We start from the raw sequence: 22,442 nt of genomic DNA, 5'->3' as shown, positions 1-22,442 counted from the left end.
GCTATGGGCACACGCATGGGCCCCAGCTACGCCTGCCTCTTTGTCGGGTACGTCGAACAATCCTTGTTCAATACGTACCAGGGCCCCATCCCCGACCTCTACCTCCGTTACATCGACGACTGCTTTGCGGCCACCTCCTGCACCCACACACAACTGACTCACTTCACCACCAACTTCCATCCGGCACTCAAATACACCTGGACTATTTCCGACACTTCCCTACCATTCCTTGACCTCACTATCTCCATCGCAGGTGATAGACTTCTGACCGACATCCACTATAAACTCACTGACTCCCATGGCTATCTGGACTACACTTCTTCCCACACTGCTTCCTGTAAGGACTCCATCCCCTACTCCCAATTCCTCCGCATACGCTGCATCTGCTTCCAGGATGAGGCGTTCCACACCAGGGCATCTGAAATGTCCTCATTCTTCAGGGAACGGGGATGGAGGCACGCCTCATCGGGGGTGGAGGCACGGGTACTTTCCGTTGCAACCGCAAGGAATGCAACACCTGTCCCTTTACCTCCCCCCTCAACTCCATTCAAGGACCCAAGCAGTCGTTCCAGGTGCGACAGAGGTTCACCTGTATCTCCTCCAACCTCATCTACTGCATCCGCTGCTCTAGATGTCAGTTGATCTACATCGGTGAGACCGAGCGGAGGTTGGGCGATCGTTTCGCCGAACACCTCCGCTCGGTCCGCAAGAACCTACCTGACCTCCCGGTGGCTCAGCACTTCAACTCCCCCTCCCACTCCGAATCCGACCTCTCTGTCCTGGGTCTCCTCCATGGCCAGAGCGAACAACACCGGACATTGGAGGAACAGCACCATATATTCCGCTTGGGGAGTCTGCAGCCGCGGGCATGAACATTGAATTCTCCCAATTTTGTTAGCCCTTGCTGTCTCCTCCCCTTCCTTAGCCCTCGGGCTGTCTCCTCCCATCCCCCAGCCCTCAGGCTCCTCCTCCTCCTTTTTCCTTCCTTCTCCCCGCCACCCCCTATCAGTCTGAAGAAGGATTTCGGCCTGAAACGTTGCCTATTTCCTTCGCTCCATAGATGCTGCTGCACTCGCTGAGTTTCTCCAGATTTTTTGTGTACCTCCGAGAGAATATGCAAGTTCCCTGCAAGCTGCATCAAAGGATAGAACTGAACCCAGGCTGCTTAGTTTTGTTGCAACTACAGCAGCACTAAACTTCCGAAGTAAATCTAGTAAAGGCAGCGGTGGGGGAATGTGAATAACCCGGGTGGGGGGGGAGGGGCGGGGCGGGGGGTGTGAATAACCCGGGTGGGGGGGGGGGGAGGAGGCGGGGAGTGTGAATAACTTGGAGGGGGCGGGGGGTATGAAGAATCCAGCGGCATGAATAACCTGGGGAGGGGGCAGGGGGTGTCAATAACCCGGGGGGTGTGAATAATCCGGAGCGGAGGGGGCGAAGGATGTGAATAACCCGGGGGCTGTTGGCTGGGGTTGCCGCTTCTCCGCGCTGACTGTGAGCCTAGGGCCACAGCCAGTGCGGAGAAGAGGTGGCAACCCCAGCTCAACTGTCACCAGGCCAACCGACAGGCACGAACCCCACCACCGCGATGCCTCACCGCCGCCGCGACCCCATCGTCTCGATGTCTCCTTCACCGCTGCGGTCTTCATGCCTCCTTGATGTCCGCGTAAAACCCCAGCCGGGGCGACTGTTAGTTTAAATGCGGCCCTCCCCCTGACATCACTCGAAGCTCGTCGAATATTCTGTGTGAAACGGGCGTCGACCTGAGCCATCGTGCCCGCCCACCTCTTTGTGACGTCATCGGGTTTTTTAAACTTTAATCTGCAATAAGTCGTGAAATAATACATCAAATCATAAGTGAAGCTGATCATTGCTTAGAGGGGAAAATATGTAAAAAATGTCAGAATATGTAAAAAATTTATCGTTACCACGTAGCATTTAGCAAAAATATAAAGACGCACACACACACACACACACTGAGAGTTTTAAAGTTATACTAGACTGAGTGCTCCCCCAGCGCACCTGTTCCCTACCTGTAGCCCCCAATTGCACTAGCCCTGCATGTTGCAATAGCAATTCGCCCTCCCCCTCCTGTGAGGTGAAAGGTTCAGAGTGTTCCTGTGTCGCAGCATTTGATCAAAGTGTGTTGGAAGCTGGCAGGAATGATTTTAACAGTAAAAATCTTGTGAAAGTTAGCATTTTTAAAGCTTTAATCGCAAGTAACGTGAAATATAGGATGAAATCTTCCGTGAAGCTGATCACTGCTAGCCGAGCCATTGTGACGTCATCAGTGAAAGCTAGTCGTTTTAAATTCAAAGTCTTTTGATGTTTTTAAACTTCTTACTTTTAATCAGTAATGCAGCATAAAATGTTCAGTGAAGACGATCTCGACCTTGAGGGGGAAAATGTCAATCAGAATATGAAAAAATGAAATCGTTACCGCGTAATGTTTTTGGGAAGATGTAAAGACAACCACATATTATATCTCTCACACACACACACACACACACACACACACACACACACACACATACACACGAATACACACACACACACACACAATCAGACTTTTAATAAGTATACTAGACCAAGTGCAGACCCGTGGTCCTCCAATCAATGGGTCTGTACTTGGTCTAGTATATATATATTAAATATAATGTAAAATTATCAGACTTCAGTCAAGCAAGCAGCAATTGACACCAATGAACCCTGTCCATGGCTACACTGGGAAAATTATCATACCCAGATTTTGATATTCTCTCGTTGGAAGTTGCATGTTTTCTTTATTAGTGTGCAAATTTCTCTTGGCTATCTCCTGTCAAAGTCCAAAGACAGACTGGTTGCAGTAGCTCATCCACATATTGTAAACAGTGAATTAAAATAAGCTCATGTTCGGCTCTTATTACCTTCCATCCACTACATACCATACACAGATACCGTCTGGGCTCAATTGTGAAGTTAATTGAAGTATATGATGGGGTATAAAGGCCTTGGAAGGATACTGTGATATAATCATCAAGCTTCGAAAGCAAAAAGGTTAATGTACAGAAGCACAAATAACACTAACATTTATCTTTGTGGCCTATTCAGAACTGATTCAGAAATCTATGAAGATGCAGTGGAGCTGCAGCATTTTTTCATTAAGATACGTGATGAACTGTGCAAAAATGGAGAGATTCTGCTTTCACCAGCTCTCAGCTTCACTCTGAAACATTTGCAGCATGATTTGGAAAAAGAAAAGAAGGAGAAGCTGCCAAAAGAAATAGAGGAAGATAAGCAGAAGAGAGAGGAGGAAAAGAAAGAATTATCAGGTATTTAACTGACATTTTTTGTAAAATGTTTTGGCAGCTTTTACTTTTTACTTTTTGGGGTCATTGTAGGGGGCAAAGTGTCTTGGGTTAAACCCCTGCCCCACGGTACGAGTTCATTCCAAGAGCTCTCCCGAGTTTGCCCTGATTCGAACTCGGAGATTTACGTTAATGGCCACTCGTCGGTACTCGGGGCTCTCGTGGACATTTTTCAACATGTTGAAAAATCTTCACGGGTCTTCCCGTGCTTACCTGCCGTTAGCGAGTCTTCCCGAGTACCTGCCGTTCGCGTTACGAGCCGGTAAGAGACATCCCCGAGCTCCGACGTACCCACTACGTTCATTCTCCGTGCTGACTACGAGTTTGATTTTTTTTTAAACTCGGGAGAGCTCTTGGAATGAACTCGTACCGTGGGACAGGGCTATTAGTTAAATTGCATTTCTGAACTCCAAATCTCCTCCATCCAGCCTTCCCTGAAATGTGATCCTTATTTACATTATTTAAAAAATGTTAAATATTGAAAAAGAAAGTAGGGCTTCATCCACCTAAATATATATTGGTATGGCTAATCAGACGAATGGATATAGAAAATGTTAGGTCACTAAAAATGAGATGACGAAGATTTGCATGGGGAAGAATATTTTGTCTAAATGCCTTTAATCCCAGTTCATGGCCTTTCTTATGGATAGAGTAGTTAATTTCAGATGTTCTCTTGTTCCCTTCCATCATGACAATGACTAGCCGCAAATGGGACACCAGGATGCCACTAAGTGGCTGCAGAGCATTCTCAAGGTGGAGGGTGAACAGCAATGAAGTTGTTGCGAACGTGACCAAAGTAGGAAAATGGATGAGGTCCTGCAGTGATTATAAGGGGTTGGGCCAAAGGTTTGCAAAGCAGGATCTCAAGTGTAGTAATCTCTGGATTATTCCCAGTGACACATGCCAGTGAGGGCCTCAGTAAATTGCCCTGAGTGTAGGGAGTGGATAGTATAAGTAGTAGGATAGCGTAAAACGAGTGTGTAGGTGATCTGTGGTCAGTGTGAACTTGGCAGGCCAACAGGCCTGTTTTAGGCTGTCTCTAAACTAAAGTAAACATTATGGTCAACATGGATAAGTTGGGCTGAAGGTCCTGTTTCCGTGCTGCATGATTCTAACTGCTTGCTGGGTTGTATATCATTGTGCAAATTACCTTTCCTTGTATTAACTGTTCACCGTATATGTACACCAACAAGTCATCTCCAAACCTGCTATATCAGAGGGTTTGTTGATGACCTGCTTAAGACTGGTTCATTTATTCATTAAACCATCGAGGCAGCACAAAACAAATAATTCTCCATTTAAAACCTAAACCACATGGTTCCAGGTGGAAGTCCTTCCGATTTCTGTACTTTTTCAAAACATATTTATAATCTTATAATTTGTATATAATTATTTTAAGCACACAAATAACATTTGCGATTCTCCTGAACAGAATCTGAAAAAAACATGAGTGATGATCACTCAGGAAGCCATGGAACATATGGATTCCAGCGTACATATAGCCAGGATTGTAGCTTTAAAGACAACATGTACCACGTGGGAGATTATGTTTATGTTGAGCCAGCTGAACCAAACCTGCTCCCTCACATCGTCTGCATTGAGAGACTCTGGGAAGACGACACTGGTAATTGATTCATATTGATTTTTGTTTAATTATAGGTTAGAGATTTATGGTGTAGTTATGAAAAATAGAAATAGTGACCAGTTGAGTTAAATGGGAGAGTCCATAATTTTTTTAAAACATTTTTGGCATTTCTATTTAAAGTAATTGCAAAGGGTTATTGTATTGTATGTGGTCGCAAATTTTACAGCCGGCAACAAAGCAGTAGCACTCAGTACTGACCTGAGGAAAGCCACCCACAGTGAAGTCGAGATTCTTTCTAGAATCAGTTTTATGAGATCTCTTGTATCCTGCAACCGCAACACCATGCAGCCAGTCACATTGAACAATTCTCAAAAACAGAAAACCAGAAAACCCCAACATTTTACAGATTTTAATTGAGATTGTGACATGCAAGACCTGCAGATGAAACATGACTGGCAAGGTGCAGTGGTGTGAACTGCCAGGGGCTGGGGCTTCACTGGTATTACGAGTCTGGGACAAAGTATGGCTAAGGTCATCAGTCAGGATGAGAGTGTGACTGTGATCAGGAACTGGAGACTAGCGTGCAACTGGCAATCTGGGCAGGCATGCGCAGAGAGGAAATGGTTGTAATAGACGAGGTCGTGCAAGGGCAGGAAGAAGTCAGAGTACTGGAAATGGAAGGGAAGGTGAGAAACCTCTGTGAATGGGGTGTAGGAGCAGGGAGCACTGTGGGTTTGCAGGGCCAAGCGTAATGTGTGTGAAGGGTTTGGAATTGAGATGGGAGGCCAAGAGCAAGGGCGCCTGTGTCCGAGCCTGAGAGTGTATGTGCGTGCATGTGATTCTTTGCATAATAAAGAGAAGGTGTCTATGTGCATGCAGCACAATGGGCAAGAATGAATATTAGCGTTGTGTGTTAATTTAGTGGTCATTCATTTCAAAATGTTATCAGTGATCAGTGTAAAAAAAAAAATAGCAAAGATTATCGGCCTAGATTTTGTCCCCATGACTAGGTACTGTATCACATCTTCATTTGTTGACCTTTTTAACATATTGCGATTGAATAGAGCCTGCCTGGGTTGGAAAAACTACCCTAGTATCTCTTCTTCTGTCCAGTAAATATTAAGGTAGTTGAGATGCTCCATGATTGTTTTTTATTTACTTATTTCCTGAACAGATTTATACTTGCCTCCTTCCACGTCTTTCATTATTAGATAGTCTAGAATTATACCTGTTTGCCTAAAATCAGTTTTGTTGCTTTTGATCGTTTTGGCAATCATATCCCTTAAACATGTAACTAACTCTTGGATTCAATGTATATTTTGTAGGTGAGAAATGGCTGTATGGCTGCTGGTTTTATCGGCCAAATGAAACCTTCCACTTGGCTACACGGAAATTTCTTGAAAAAGAAGTTTTCAAAAGTGATTACTATAACAAGATTCTAGTCAGCAAAATTCTAGGCAAATGTGTAGTGATGTTTGTAAAGGTGAGTATATGGTTTCTGATTACCCCATAATATCACCTATTGGGAATTGCAGAATGTACAGAGCAATATATACTGTACTTGATTGCATTGTCACCAAATTGCAGAACACTACATCTTTTTCTGCAAATAGTTTCTTGCATCTCTAATACTGCAGTAAGAAAGTAGACCCAGCCAGTGTCCATTCACAGCTGAAAATTACAGTCAAGCCAGCATTGGGGAGAATTGGGTACAACTAGAAAGTAAACTTTTCCAAGCATTCAAAAAGAGAAGAAATACACTTTGATTCCTGCACAATTTATTTACATTTTATCCTCATGTAATCCTCTTCTGAAAAATATGGATTTGTGTTGAAATTCTGCAACCAGCCAATTGAGATACTGCCCAAAGAGCTTTTGTTCATATGTCCGTTTCTGATATGAAACCTTGGAAGGTTACCTGTTCATGAGATACATCACAGCCAAATGATATTATCTTTGATTGATCCTCTGCTTTAACACTTTATGGTAAAGATCACTTGAAATTCTAGTTATTCTGAATAAGCGAGTTAGGTACTCTTTAAAAACGCAAGGAATCACGGGATTTGTCAAAGATCATTCGCGATAAAGAAAAAGCGAACAAAGCTCTGGCTGTATAAACTGTGTATAAATTCTTATCTTTATTCAGAATTTATGTGTAAAAATATATTGAATCTGAGGTACGGGGGTGCCGGGTAGTGGGGGAGTGGGGTGTAACATCAAGAGAGAGAAAGAGAGGGGGGCAGATGCGAGAGAGGTGGAGAGACTGGATCAGTGGAGAGACATTCTCAGCTACTGCACGCACACAGACCCACGTCGCAGCCAGGATCCAGGTCCCTGGCTCTGCCAGCACTGCCGAACCACCTCTGGACTGTGTGTCGTATCGTTTCCTCCCCCCGAGGGTCCCACCCCCGCCCACGGGGCGGCCGGAGACGTCCGGGGTGACCCCGGGACGTCGGGCCGGAGCAGCGGCGGCCCCAGGTCCGCAGCCAGCGCGGAGAAGTAGCGCCAACTCCAGCCCAACCCCGCTCCAACTCCCGAGGAACCCGCTCCCGGCCGCACCCCCCGCCCCACCCTGCGGCAGCCAGCCAACCTCCCCCCCCCGGCGCCAGTGAAAGCCGAGCACCAGCCATCAACAGGGACACACACAAAACACTGCAGCAACTCAGCGGGACAGGCAGCATTTCCGGAGAAAAGGAATGGGTGATGTTTCGGGTTGAGACCCTTCTCCAGAGATGTTGCCTGACCTGCCGAGCCACAGCAGCACCCTGTGTGGATGACCAGCGCTCGGCCCTCACTGGCACCGAGGGGGCCAACCGACAGCCACTGGACAAGGCGAGAGGCGCAGCCGATGGTTCCCGGAAGCCGAAGCAGAGCCGAGCTGGAGACAGCACCCCCCCTCCCCCCCTTCCCTGTGCCGGCTGCAAGCCTGGGGCCACTAGCGCCCCGCCAGCCCAGGGCCACCTGAGGCCGCCCATGGACAGGGACAGGACACCCGGGAGGGGATGGAGACACAGCAACGCAACAGCGCCGGAGACCCAAGCCTGGGCCCGACCACGGACGAAACGCAGGCCTGCACACATGCAGCAGCACAGCTGCTGAGAATGTTTATCGCAAGTGACCTATGACCTGGACATGCGCAGTTAGAATACCAACCTCGCTTATTGCAACATTTTCCTCCTCAACTCGGTACCTCCTGGACCTCTAATAACAAATTTACTCCTGCAAATCTGAAATGAGATGATTTAACACATTCTTGATTATATCTGGAACTTCTTGTTGCAGATGACAACGATGTTCCATTAACACAAGGGCAATATGGGCTCCTCATTGAATATTACATTATTCTGTATTCTGTCTTTTACAAGTAATTTAGATTGAGACTTGTATTCCTGATTTTACCTGTCTTCATAATTGTACTGACATTTTTTTGTTTTCCTTGAAGAATTTATATTATCTCTGCAATTTAATTCTTGTAAATGAGGGTGAGATGGTATGGCTAAAATGTGTTTTTACTTTTCATTTCTTTGACTGCCCGTGAATGCAGGAATACTTCAAAATTCGACCTGAAGGTTTCCGAGCTGAAGATGTATTTGTCTGTGAATCTCGATATTCAGCAAAGACCAAATCTTTCAAAAAAATTAAATTGTGGACTATGCCCCTGAGTGCAGTGAAATTTGTTCCACGACACACACCATTACCAGTAGTTCGCGTCGCTTCCGTTTTCGCTAATTCAGACAAAATAGAAAACAAAGAATCTATTGAACCTATGAATGAAGAAACCAAAGGTGACGAGAATAACAGCATCATTGATAAGGTATCTTCATTTATGTTGAATCCTGTTGCATAAGAATCAGGATGAAAATTAACTTTTCAGGGAAATGACCTTCAACAGCACGTTGCCAGAGGAATGTATGGTCAAACATGCAGTCCGTATTGAAGCAATTAACTTTTTCTATGATTTGAGTGTAATATTGGAAGAATATTGGATTTTTAATTCACATCAAGCAGATAAGATCTTAAAAAATACTTCTTTCTCCAATATGCTGGCTAATATTCTCCTGAAATGACATGACCACAGGGAGGTAAAGATCATATTTGTCAGATTTGGGAGGGGAAACTAGGAAAATTCACTGCCATCTGCAAAAGAGTCAGAAAACTATTATTTATTTAATACCTTCCTTAAGTACATGAGTCTTGAAGAATTGTTAAAGGCACCTCTATCCTTTACAGTAGTTCTCAAGATCACAGTTCACCCAGCCCACTTTGCATTCTCAACCTGCCAACAGGTACGGAACATTTGCATTTTTCAGCTTGAAATTGTGCAATATGGTGCATACTGTAGCGAGTCTTATAACTTACACTTGAATGCAATATATATGCTTTAAATTGGATTGGAGCATTTTTGAAAGGGGGGAGGCTGTGCGATCACTGATCACTGGCCTTGGGGGTACCTGGTGAGGGAGTGGAGCAACCGAGTGGGGAGAGGGTGTGGAAGAAGGGTAGGAACCTTTTGAAATTTTATGTATTAAAATCATGTTTTAGTGCACTGTAGAAGTATGATTTCAATGTTTTTTGTATGAAGTATTTTTAAGAGGTAACTTTTTAAGGGGTAACTTTATCCACACAAAGGGTGATGGGTGTATGGAACAAGCTGCCAGAGGAGGTAGTTGAGGCAGGGACCATCCCAACATTTAAGAAAAAGTTAGACTGATACATGGATAGGAACGGTTTGGAGGTATGGACCAAAAGCAGGTAGCGTAGCTGGGACATGTTGGCGGGTGTGGGCAAGTTGCGCCGAAGGGCCTGTTTTCACACTGTATCACTCTATGACTACATTATACCTCCACCATGCATGAATGCTTCAAAATCAAGTGATCGAGTTTTATTGCCATATACTCAAGCATAGAAACATAGAAAATAGGTGCAGGAATAGGCCATTCGGCCCTTCGAGCCAGCACTGCCATTCAATATGATCATGGTTATTCATCAAAAATCAGTACCTCTTTCCTGTTTTTTCCCCATATCCCTTGATGTCGTTAGCCCCAAGAACTAAATGTAACTCTCTCTTGAAAACATTCAGTGAATTGGCCTGCACTGCCTTCCACAGATTCACAACTCTCTACGTGAAGGTTTGTCCTCATCTCAGTCCTAACTGCCCCCCCCCCCCCTTTATTCTTAAACTGTGACCCATGGTTCTGAACGCCCCCAACATCGGGAACATTTTTCCTGCAGTTACAGTAAGTGAAAATCTAGCAGGCAAGCAGGATGCTTTCTCCAAACACCCCCATTTGAAGTCCACTATCTGCCACCGTTTCTACCCAGTGCTTGGTACTTACTTCCAGCAGCCACTGGTTGTCCTCCAGGATACACCGAGCCGCAGCCTGATCCATGCCTGGGCAAATTCGACACAGAGACTCTCTCTCTCTCTTTTTGCTCTCTCTCCTCTCAACCCCCCCCTCTCTCTCTCCCCCTCTATCTCTCCCCTCCCCCTCTCTTTCCCCTCTCTCTCTCTCTCTCTGTCTCTCCTCTCTCCCTCTCTGTCTCTCCTCTCACCCCCTCTCTCTCCCCTGTCTCCCCCTCTCACTCTCTCCCCTTTCCTCTCTTCTCTCTCCCCTCTCTTTCCCCCCTCTCTCCCTCCCACCTTACTCTTCCCCCTCTCTCTTGTCCTCTCTCTCCCCCCGCTCCCTCTCTCTCCCCTCTCTCCCCTCCCTTTCCCCAAACTCTCTCTCCCCCTCTCTTTCTTCTCTCTCTCCCCCTCTTCTCTCTCCCCCAACCTCCCCCCCAACCTCTTTCTCCCTCCCTCTCTATCTCCCCCTCTCTCTCCCTCTCCACACACTCTCCCCTCTCTCTCACCTCCTCTCTTCCCCATTTCTCCCTCCTACCTCACCCTTCCCCTTGCCCTCTCTCCCCTCTCTTTCTCCTCTGTCTCTATCTCTTTTTCTTTGCTCCCCTATCTCTCTCTTTCCCCCGTTTCTCTCTTTCCCCCTCTCCCCTCTCTCTTTTACCACCCCTCTCTCTTCCCCTTCTCTCTCCCATTCTCTCCTACCCTCTCCTCCCTCTCCACCCCCTCTCTCGCTTCCCTCTTTCTTCCCTCTCACCCCTCTCTCACTCCCCCCCTCTCCCACCTCACTCTCCCCCTCTCTCTCCCCTACCTCTCTCCCCCCCCCCTCTTCTCTCTCTCCATTCACTCCCCCCCTGTCTCTCCCCTCTCTCTCCTCTCACCCCCTCTCTCTCTCTCCCCACTGTCTCCCTATCTCCTTCCCCTCTCTCTCTCTCTCCACCTCCCTTTGAGAGTCTGTCCCTTCGGCACAGAGACTCTCGCGGCAGCGGCGCAACGCTTCTGACGCCTCCGACGCCCGGGACTCTTGCACTGTCCGGAGTGCTCCATGGCCAGAGCTGCAGCAAGCGACATGCCAGCCCCGGCAAACACTCGTCCGTCCCGGCTCCCCGCATCTGTTCCCGCCGCTGGTTCTGCTTCCCTCCCTCCCGCAGGTCCGGCTCTCCAACACCCGCGGACCATGCAGTTTATCCGAGTGTTTTAATTTTCGTTGATCACTAAATTTCTCACCACTGAGCGTGAGAAATTTCTGATGAGCGTGAGGGCGTGAGAGTTTGCTTGAGGGCGTGAGTCTCACGCTCAAAGCGTGAGAGTTGGCAGCCCTGCACTACTGTTACTTTGAAATAGCAAGTATATTTAAGCTAATGAAACTGCATTTTCTACAGCATTGTGATAATGCAGAACACACTCCATGCATGCCATAAAATTTAAATGAAATCTCCATTTACTCAGAAGAAAATAAACATTGCATTTGTTTTAATACCAAAAGATGATGAAAACTTTTATTATATCTTTGATTGTGATATTTGAAAAGGTAACAAAAATGATTGGAGGATAGGGCAGTAGATGTTTTTTACATGAACATTAGTAAAGCATTTGACAAAGTCTCTCATGGGGGACGGGTTCAGAAGTCACATGGGATCTAAAACGAGTTGGTAAGTAAAATGGGCTTCATCAGAGAGTGGTGGTGGAGAGTTGTTTTTCTAACTGCACGTCTGTAACATGATATTGTGCAAGGTTCAGGGCCAAGATCTCCATTGTTTGTCATATATATAAAACATCTGGATGAAAACGTGGGTGGGTTGATTTGTACATTTGCAGACAAGTCAACATTTGCGGAGTTGTGAATAATAAGGAAGGTTATCAAAGGATACAACAAGACGTAGCCAGTTGGAAATATGGATTGAGAAATGGCAAGATAAAGTATAATCCAGATAAGTGTGAGATGTTGCATTTTAGCAGGTCAAACGTAAGAGGACAGTTTGTAATGAATGGCCGAACCATTGGGAGCATTGATGTACAGAGGGATCTCATGGTGCAAGTCCAATACTTCCTGAAAGTGGCAACACCAATGAGTAGGGTGATTTATTTTTTTGTAAGACAACTCATCGTTTGGGGCAATGAGTATAAAAGCTTGGATGTCATGTTACAGATGTATAAAACTTTAGTTGGGCTTCATTTGAAGAATTGTGTGCACTTCTGGTTGCGAACCCAAAGGAAGGATGTGGAGGCTTTGGAGGGGACGCAGACGAGATTCACCAGGATATTGCCTGGTAATAGAGTGTATTAGCTAAAAGGTCGGACAAACTTGGGACTACTTTCTCTTGAGCAGCAGAGACAGATGATAGAAGTTTCTAAAATTGTAAGAGGTATAGGTGGAAATGTGAAACACGACAGGGCATAGATTTAAGCTGACGGGAGCGTTTAAAGGAGTTAGACGCAAAATGCTGGAGTAACTCAGCGGGACAGGCAGCATGTCTGGATAGAAAGAATGGGTGATGTTTTGAGTCGAGCCCCTTCTTCAGACTGGATCTTGAATGATGCTGAGATGCTGCCTGTACCGCTGAATTACTCCAGCATTTTGTGTCTACTGTGTAAACCAGCATCTGCAGTTCCATCCTACACAACTTTAAAGGAGAAGTGTGAGGAATAGTTTGATGTCTGGAACTAGTTGCCAGGGGAGGTTATAAAATCAGATATATAGACATGAATTTTCAAAAAAACTGACCAACTATTACAGTTATTACTCTTTTTTCCAAAATTCGACTAACAAGATTTCAGTTCTGAGTGGCTGCATATTATCTGCTTAATACCAGGCAGCACATATGTATAATTACTCAATCTCTTTGCCCAGGATCGAGAAGATGTACCAGTGGAAATTTCAAATGGAGAACCAGGCTGCCAGTATTATGAACAGCTGCATTATAATGATTTGTGGCTCAAGATTGGAGATTGTGTTTTCATAAAATCTCATGGTTTAGTCCAACCACGTGTGGGCAGGTAAATTAGATAAAATTTTCTATTAACTCAGGTTTGCTTTTCAATAATCACCATGTTTTTAAAAAAATGCTATTATTAACTTTATTTGGTTATTAAAACAATATATAAAGAATTACTTTACTCTCGTAGGAATGGTTCAAATGTTTGAAAATGTGGCTGGTCTTATAAAAATTGATGATAGACACAAAATGCTGGAGTAACTCAGGCAGCATCTCTGGAGAGAAGGAAAGGTTGACCTTTTGGGTCGAATCCTTTCTTCAGACTGCTACTTTGTGTAAAGTACCGTATGTAAAAGTAAATGTCATGGTAACTTGTGCTTTTTGTGCACCTTGTGGATAGGATTGAGAAGATGTGGGTACGGGGTGGTGCTGCATATTTCTTCGGCCCCATATTCATTCATCCTGAGGAGACGGAGCATGAGCCTACCAAAATGTTTTACAAGAAGGAAGTGTTTCTTAGCAATGTGGAAGAAACTTGCACCATGACCTGTGTGATTGGTAAGGAATTAATATCTTAGGACTGATTACAATGCAGTAAGTTTCGGCATAAATTCTATAAAATGTACTGGAAAATATTTGAAATTTTACGAGTATCATTTTGATTATTTTGTAAGAGGGCATTTTGATCAGCAGAATTAAATATTTAATTTTTGTCTTCAAATAGGTGGTTAGTATAAAAATGTGCTAATATATTACAAAACCAGATTTCACTTTGCACTAGTGTAATTGCTAAATTATACATTTAATGTAAAATATTCTTGTGGTGCTGTTCCATTTAGGCAAGTGCAGTGTATTGTCATTTAAAGACTACCTCTCTTGTCGACCAACGGAAGTGAATGAAAATGAAGTATACATTTGTGAAAGTCGTTACAACGAAACTGACAAACAAATGAAAAGATTTAAAGGTCTCAAGCGATTTTCCTTATCTGCTAAAGTACTGGATGATGAAGTGTACTATTTCAGGTGAGGCTTGTTGTCGTGAAATAGTAAAACATTCCTCTAATGGTGAAACTTTACTCATTGATTTGAATGCAGTTAGTCTGCACTTGAGAAGGCTACTTTATCTGTGATGCACAAATTATAATTCATGGCCTCGACTAGTGGGATACTTAAAGATGTGTGGTTATAATATAGGAAATACTACAGGCACTTTCTGTATGGTGATGTCCAACTAACAGCAACTGGTTTAATAATGTTGATTGAAAGGGACGTATTTGCCTGGGTGCGAGGGCTGACAATATATAAAGAATTACTTTACTCTCGTAGGAATGGTTCAAATGTTTGAAAATGTGGCTGGTCTTATAAAAATTGATGATAGACACAAAATGCTGGAGTAACTCAGGCAGCATCTCTGGAGAGAAGGAATGGTTGACCTTTTGGGTCGAATCCTTTCTTCAGACTGCTCCTTTGTGTAAAGTATCGTATGTAAAAGTAAATGTTATGGTAACTTGTGCTTTTTGTGCACCTTGTGGATAGGATTGAGAAGATGTGGGTACGGGGTGGTGCTGCATATTTCTTCGGCCCCATATTCATTCATCCTGAGGGACTGTGTGAAATCATATCTAAGGATCTTTTTCATCCAAAAAGACTACACCTCCAACAGTGTAGCAGTCCTTTGTCAATGCATTATGTTCCGTTTCTGAAAAGAATAAAATACTGAGAGTCCGGGACTTGCTGACAAATTTGGAGGGCTCTAGCTAGTGTGTTGAAATTAAGTGCTAGTGGGATTCTGCAACACATTACTGGAGAATTGCCTCTCAAATCGTGCATTAGTTTGACATGACACAGGACCTGAAGCTCCGTGCATTTTGGTCCTAAGTCCATATCCTGCAGATTAGGAGGAAGAGATAACACATTTTATATTGCTTTATATCCATTTAACTGTCAAATTTTATTTGTTTTAATGTTATATAGCAGCAATTAAAATAATTTGTAGGCATTAGAGACATTTAAATATATGAAATTCAATGTTAGTTTTGTCTAAGCTCCATCATTAGCTTAACACCCTTTCAGGGACAGAACCTCGGCATTATACTAGGTGAGGCCTTGTGACCATCCATACCCCTCTGCCTAAGAGAGTGCAAAAGATCAGCTAAATTGACTCTCCAGACTTTACTTGGGCAGCTAAGTGCAGGAAGGCATTGCAAGTGATGGGTCTGATTCAGAATTATCCCAATGTATAACAATCGCTAATTTAATTATTGGTTTAATTCATGGTGCTGTATAAGCCTTCAAGAGAAACTTGTTAATGATTTAACATGGAAATCTGCTTTACTGTAGATGACTAAATTTGTACAGTATGGAAACAAGCCCTTCAGCCCGACTCTTCCATGCCGACCAAAATGCCAACCTACACTAATTCCATTTGCCTGTTTGGTCAAAATCCCTCTAAAACTATCATAACCATGAATCTATCCAAATCTCTCTTCCACGCTGTAACTATCTGCTTCTACTACCTCCTCTATTCCATATACCCACTGCCCTCTGTGTAGGAAAACTTGTTTCTCGGGTCCCCGTTAAATTATCCCCCTCTCACTTTAAACCTGTCTCCTTACACTGCAACAAAGACAGTGGCTGTCTTCCCCGTCATTGTCCCTTATAATTTTACAACCTCCGAAAGGTCACCGATCGCCTCCTCTAGGAAAACCACTTGCCGTTAATCCAGTTGCTCCTTAAAACTTATTTGTGATTGTATATTGTTCCAGGAAACCTATTGTTCCCCACAAGGAACCATCTCCTCTTTTAGATAAGAAAATACAGGAGCTAGAGATGAAATTTGCAGAATTTGAGGAACCTGATGAAGAGCGCGAAGAAGGCGTTGATGAAGAAGCTGAAACTGCTGAACAGCCATCTGTGCCTCAGTTACAAACTCCTGTTCCCAATGAAATGGAAATAGCTCCTTATACACCTCCACAGGTACAGTAATCGGATCTTGCTGCGGTGTTCTACAGGTACAGAAACATTTAAACACACATGAGGCTTTTTAAGAGGAGGTGTGGTTTACAGATTTTGTGGAACTAAATCAAAAGTAATTCTAACTTTAAAGAATGTGAGAATTGAGTAGATTCTGTTCTCAACTCTCATCATAAATCATGATTGTACTATTTCATCGGGATTGGAACAACTGAATAATTAACATCAAAATTTACAAAATTCAAGTAGCACTGAAAATCAATATTTAGAAAAAGTGGTTACCTTTGTTGGAATGGTTCCAAGGTGCTAAATGTGATACAGAATCTCACTTCAAATGTGGCTATGGTGGCCAACTTAACCATGTGATATCTGAATCATCCAGTTCCATAGCATTTAAGGTCATTGTTAATGGCTCAGCAACCAACCTAACTCAACCAAGAACCTCTGAATATTAAAACTAATTTTTAGTCAACATGTTAGTCATAGATAGACACAAAAAGCTGGAGTAACTCAGCGGGACAGGCAGCATCTCTGGAGAGAAGGAATGGGTGACATTTCAGGTCGAGACCCTTCTTCAGTCTGCCTGTCCTGATTTAATTCAGCTTTTTGTGTCTATCTTCGGTTTGAACCAGCATCTGCAGTTCCTTCTTAAACATGTTCGTCATCTTGCATGATGGTGAGTTTCTGCAGTTAATTTGAGTTAAGCCGGAGGATGTTAAAGAGTAAGCTTGTGGATTTTCTGTTATGAAAAAAATGGATTGGCGATACCAAGAAAGTCTATGGGGAGAAGATTTAAATTTTCACTCAAAAATAATTACTAAATAAGTAAGTTTTGAAAATGCATTTACAGTTTCATGCATTAAAAAGGTGAATCATCTATTTATACAATTGTTTGCTGTTGTGTAACATTTTATTGTTCTGTTGGTCCAAAGTGTTTTGAGCACCAGTCATTCTTGTAGGTTCACAAATTGATCAATGAAACAATTGAAATCACTGATTTATATAAATGAGAAAATTATGAGATCACAGATAATCCTGTGCCCTGTGTAACCATAGTCCAACTGGGAGATGCTAAATGAAGCTGTAACATCACTGAATAAATGGCTGAGAATAGTCACACTTGAGCATTCCTTTGCCAGTTCCAAAGTGCACTGACAGTTGCTTGAGAGAAGGCTGAGAAGCTCTGATATTGGACCAGAAAAACTATAGAAATTTAAAATCGACTCAAAAATATGCTTCAAATAGAATAAGCAAGTATGACATTTGGGCCAATAACAGTTCATTTTATCTTACTTTTTTTTTTTTTAAGTTGCTTTTGTTCATTTCTGTCTCAGTTAATTAGCAGGCTTTCACTATAGATCAGTAATCTGTGTATAAATGTTATATGTTGACATGTTTTTTCAACTGCTTATAGTATGGTTATTTAAGGTAAGAACCTAAGGATATGTTTTTGCCCTACGGATTAGATATAACTCGTATCTCAAAGTTCTTCCTCATAAGCTTATATGGCTTAGAAATGCTAACGTTCTCAACTGTCCTATGTTCCTTTTTTGTAGTCAACCCCAAAATCCATTAAGGGCACTAAACAGAAGGAGGGAAAGAGGAAGACTAACCCAAGTGGTTACATCTTGTTTAGCAGTGAAATGAGAGCTGTTATCAAAGCCAAGCATCCGGACTTCTCTTTTGGAGAGCTGAGTAGGCTTGTGGGTACAGAATGGAGAAACCTTGAGGCTGTCAAAAAAGCAGAGTATGAAGGTAGCTTATTATTTGTTTTTTATAGCAAAGACATTTAAAGTGTTTTATTAAAAAATAACCTGACATCACAGTAGCTAATTTGTGCCTGAATTAAATTATGTTAAACCAACAGCTAGATACAGACATTGTATCTTTACAATTCCTTTTACTTCAAAGTAATGCGATTTTGAATTTACTGCCAGCTATCTGAACACTTATTGAGTTAAATGTATTATTCGTACACCGTAAGGTTTATTAAGATCCGTCTCAAGGATAAAATTAATTTGAAAGAAAATGAATGGCTTTCATTTTTCAGTCTGCCTTGATTTGCCGGCCGTGGCATTTGCTAATTGTGGTAAACAAAGGATTGCATTAGAAATAGATTTTGCCAGGCTCTTACAAAATAGAGTTATTTCACACAGTTGAAGAGATTACCAGAAATGCTGAGAAGTGCTGTTCCTTTTGGTCAAATTTTACTATTGGGTACCAAGTCTATAAGCAAATGGTTGAGAGGAGTTGTCTCATCTCTCATTGAAAGCATTTTGGAAAAGGCTTTGTTAAGTTATCCTGGCAATAGTGTGGATTTTATTTTAACTTGACAAAATGGTTACAATCCCTTCGGGTTTGGAATGTAGGTTATTCTTCGTGAAATTATTAATTGAAGCGAATATCTTCCTTATCTAATCAGTGCAAATTTCTAATTCTGTGCTGTAATAAATAAATAGAGTGGTGTGCCCATGTGAATATACGTTCGTGTTTTTTCAGAGCGGGCGGCAAAGCAGGCTGAGCAGCAGGAGAGAGAGCGTGCAGCTCAGCAGCAGCAGTGTGCCTCCCCACGGGCTGGTACACCTGTAGGTGCCATCATGGGGGTAGTACCACCTCCTACACCAATGGGAATTCTCCATCAGCAGATGACCCCTGTCACAGGTAGCATACGAGAACTAGCTAAATGCCAAAGGCCTACGATTCTATTGAAAACTGCTTTCAACCAAATTTGGGAAGGAAGGAGGGTCATTTTGCTGTTTGTTTGCATTGCAGGGTTTTCATCAGCACCATAGTGGTTTACCAAAAGTACATGTTCAAAGTCTCTCTCGAGGGTTACATACCAGAAATGTTTAATGCATTTTCCTAGATATTGTGATCCAAAATGATAATATTAAGTTCTGATGTCTTAATGATTGTAAGAACTCTGCATCGTTGCGCCAAATTAATTTTGTTTGCTAACGTCTTATTTGTGAAGTAACTTAAATTACAAAGTCTTTTGTGCATTTTATCTCTATTTACTATAAACAATCAAAAAGTGCAAATCATTGCAAATATTTTATGAATTGCACAAAAATCAAAATCTCTAAATTGTATTCCAAACCTTGGAAGCTACACAAAAATACAAACTTTCTGGGCTGAACAAAAAATAAGTTGGTGCAATCAATAGATATAAAAACTAAGAACATTATTATATTTTCAAAACAATAATGATTCATTAGAAGTTTTGATGTTTAGTACTCGTATTCCAAAAACAAGTTGTTGTATGCAGTCAAGGAAAATATGATGTTACTTACAAAATGTTCTAACCATTGCTAAAGGTTAACCACATGTACGTAATTTTACAAATCATTTCATGAAAATCCTTCTCTCCAGAGATGCTGCCTGTCCCGCTGAGTTACTCCAGCATTTTGTGTCTAACTTCATGAAAAATGTACATTGGTTGTAATCTGGCAATATTTTTTCCCCATTATCTTCCACATACTAAAGGATAGTCACGTCATCCAATAAGAAAATTGTAGGAATAGCGTTCTTTAAAGTTGTTTTAATATTAAGTCAAATTAAGTCACATGATTTCATTTCCTCAAGTTCGTTACAATTATTTGTGTATTATCATCTTCTACAGTTGTGTGGTTATCAATTATTGCAAAATCTGTGCTGTAGTATTATATTCCTTTGATTGTTTCCTTAGTTGTTGACTATACTCCACTTTTTAAATTCTATAAGCCTGTTTAATTTCAGCAATTTTTATCCTTACTTCTGTATTTTAATCAATCCTATCATTAAGAGTTATAAATCAGTAATTTCTGTTTTTAGCCTGTTTGATAAATGTATTAGTGCCATTAATCAACCACTGAATGCAGCTTAATAGTAAATAATTAATAGTAACAATAGCAGCTTGCACTTATATGGTATCATGAATTAAAACATTGCAAGGTGTCTCACAGGAATTTATATTCCAAACAATTTGACACATTCCCACATAAGGAGACACTAAGGCAGTCAAGCAAAGGCATGATTACAATTGTAGATTTTAAAGAGTGCCGAGAGGTTCAGCGATGAAAACCTTTGCAAAAATATTTTTCCATTTACCTTTGTGTCTCTACTTGGTAACTAGTCATATACTGGCAACGTTTTTTAATATATGGAATACTGCCTTCAGTAACCGTTATACGTAACTTCACTGATGGTATCATCAGACTGGCAATGTATGGTCATCCATTTTATTCTGGTGATATCTACTATGTTATTACCAAGCTGTTAAGTGAGTGTCGAATCCCATGGAACCCCCTAATCAGAACTTCCACTCAAATCAGAGAAGCCTGCGTCCCATTAATTTGTTTTTTAAATTTGGTTTCCATTAACTCACAAAAACCACCTAATAGGTTGTAGATTTACTTGAAACTGCAGTCACTTTGGATCTATTCATCACGGAACAAATGATGCAATAAATGTTATCTATAATTATTCCTGAACTTGCTCTGCCATTTTGGATCATTTGTAATCTTGTAAGGAGGTTGAGAAAACTGATACATTTCACTAAGAAGGCCAGCATTTAATGTTCATTCCTAATGGCCCTTGAAATTATAAAAAGGCAGCAACTTTTCATGAACTACAGCAGATCATATGTGATCCACCATGCTTTTAAACAGGAAGCTTTAAGATCTTGGCCCAGGAATGATGCTGTGTTTATAGGTAAATCATCAGCAAGGCTTTTGTGAGGAGGAGTTTTCAAAATCAGATGGAAATATTGGGTGTTCAATCCTTAATTGAAATTTGAAACTTCTAGTTTAGAAACTAACTTTAATAAGATTCAAACTTTGAAATTAGGCATCTTATGCTATTTTGCTACCTCAAAAGAAGTGTGATTCTTTTTTTAAAATTTCATTTGTTTTGGCTTGTCGATCTTATTCTGATTTATGATTTCCCACATTTTTTAATATGAATGTCAAAGCACCAACTGTCATGGGATTCAATTTGTTTAGGTTGCCAGCTTTATATTTTTAAGGTAAAATGGATCATCTTCACAGGATTCTTAAAAATACTTTGAGCGAGAGGAAACTTCAGAAGACAACACATTTTTACCCATTCTGTAGAAAAGGTGGAGACACAAGAAACTGCAGATGATGGAATCTTGAGCAAAACGCGAAAGGCTGGAGGAACTCAGCAGGTCAGGCAGCATCTGTGGAGGAATGGACAGATGATGTTTCAGGTCCTGTCCTGAATAGTTATCTATCCATTCAATCCACAGATCCTGCCTGATCCGCTGACTTCCTCCAACATGTTGTGTTTTGCTGGAGAAAAAATAATTACTTAAGTAATTTGACAAGTTTATCTGCATGCATACATTTGGAAAAGAGGCTAAATCCTAAACAACTAATCAAACTGCTTTGGACAGCACAAGCAAAATTACCATTTGAAAATGTTATTGTATTTTTATCGCATGTTGCTGTACAAATTCATAAGCTGAATATTAGGATTTGTAGGAATATTAAGAAGATTATTTGGCCAGACACCACGTGTTACACTATCCTCTTCTTACAGCACAACTGTATGAAGTATCCTATAGTATGTGGCAAATAACAGGAATATTGCTCCCAGGGAGTCAGCATTAACTGATGGGCTGAATGACCTCCATCAATTGATCTAAGTATAAGAAAAAAAGATAAGAAAATATAGAATATAGAAAGAGGATGAATCATGTGCCTTAGCTTAATTTTATATTGGAAATGAGTTAAAGGGACATTGTCCCTTTGTTTTTCCCTCATTGGATGACAGGACTTTGGTATGTGATGGATAATATACAGAGAATGGAGAAGACCTTGCCAAAGGTAGGTAATCCAACTTTTCGATTAGAAAATTCAATTTTTCGAATTGAATGATAGAGATGTGACCCAACACATTTTAATCTCGTGTAAATGTTTAGAAAGATGTGTGTATAGCTGCTTATTACCCTGCGTTATTTCTTCACATACTAATCATATCCATCCCTTTTCGTTATCCATTAGTTTGTAGTGCATGTTTCATTGTGCAGACCAAGGTTCCCTCTAAGTGTTGAAATGGATCAGAAAATCAATTAACACATTCCTGGCTTAATACTCCAAAATTGAATATGCACAGCTTACTTTTGTTGGTGTCTACCAACAAGTTATTACTGATCCAAAATTATTCATATGAGAGATGTTTTCTCACAAAATGAGCTAATTTAGAGGGAACATTGATATAGACTTGCATGTTATTGACATCCTTGATGCATGTTTGAAATT

The 22,442-nt window shown here is 41.7% G+C and overlaps 1 protein-coding gene across 13 annotated transcripts in view; it reads left to right on the top strand.

The window, feature by feature from the left end:
- The window catches only part of pbrm1 (polybromo 1), a 68,364-nt gene that overhangs the window by 37,482 nt on the left and 8,440 nt on the right, over nt 1-22,442 (top strand). For 8 of the 13 annotated variants that reach the window (XM_033037300.1, XM_033037296.1, XM_033037294.1 and 5 more), the window contains exons 17-26: nt 3,088-3,308; nt 4,777-4,968; nt 6,255-6,412; nt 8,474-8,743; nt 13,122-13,267; nt 13,607-13,764; nt 14,046-14,229; nt 15,972-16,182; nt 17,736-17,934; nt 18,679-18,840. In XM_033037300.1, the coding sequence (XP_032893191.1) occupies nt 3,088-3,308; nt 4,777-4,968; nt 6,255-6,412; nt 8,474-8,743; nt 13,122-13,267; nt 13,607-13,764; nt 14,046-14,229; nt 15,972-16,182; nt 17,736-17,934; nt 18,679-18,840 (1,901 nt within the window). Of the gene's footprint in view, nt 1-3,087; nt 3,309-4,776; nt 4,969-6,254; nt 6,413-8,473; nt 8,744-13,121; nt 13,268-13,606; nt 13,765-14,045; nt 14,230-15,971; nt 16,183-17,735; nt 17,935-18,678; nt 18,841-21,954; nt 22,436-22,442 lie in introns of those variants that run through there. The other 5 variants (XM_033037305.1, XM_033037306.1, XM_033037303.1 and 2 more) reach the window with 3 other exon arrangements.

This window comes from Amblyraja radiata, chromosome 18 (assembly GCF_010909765.2).
Source record: "Amblyraja radiata isolate CabotCenter1 chromosome 18, sAmbRad1.1.pri, whole genome shotgun sequence".
In the NCBI taxonomy this organism is placed as follows: domain Eukaryota; kingdom Metazoa; phylum Chordata; class Chondrichthyes; order Rajiformes; family Rajidae; genus Amblyraja; species Amblyraja radiata.
This window is presented reverse-complemented; position numbering and strand designations above follow the sequence as displayed.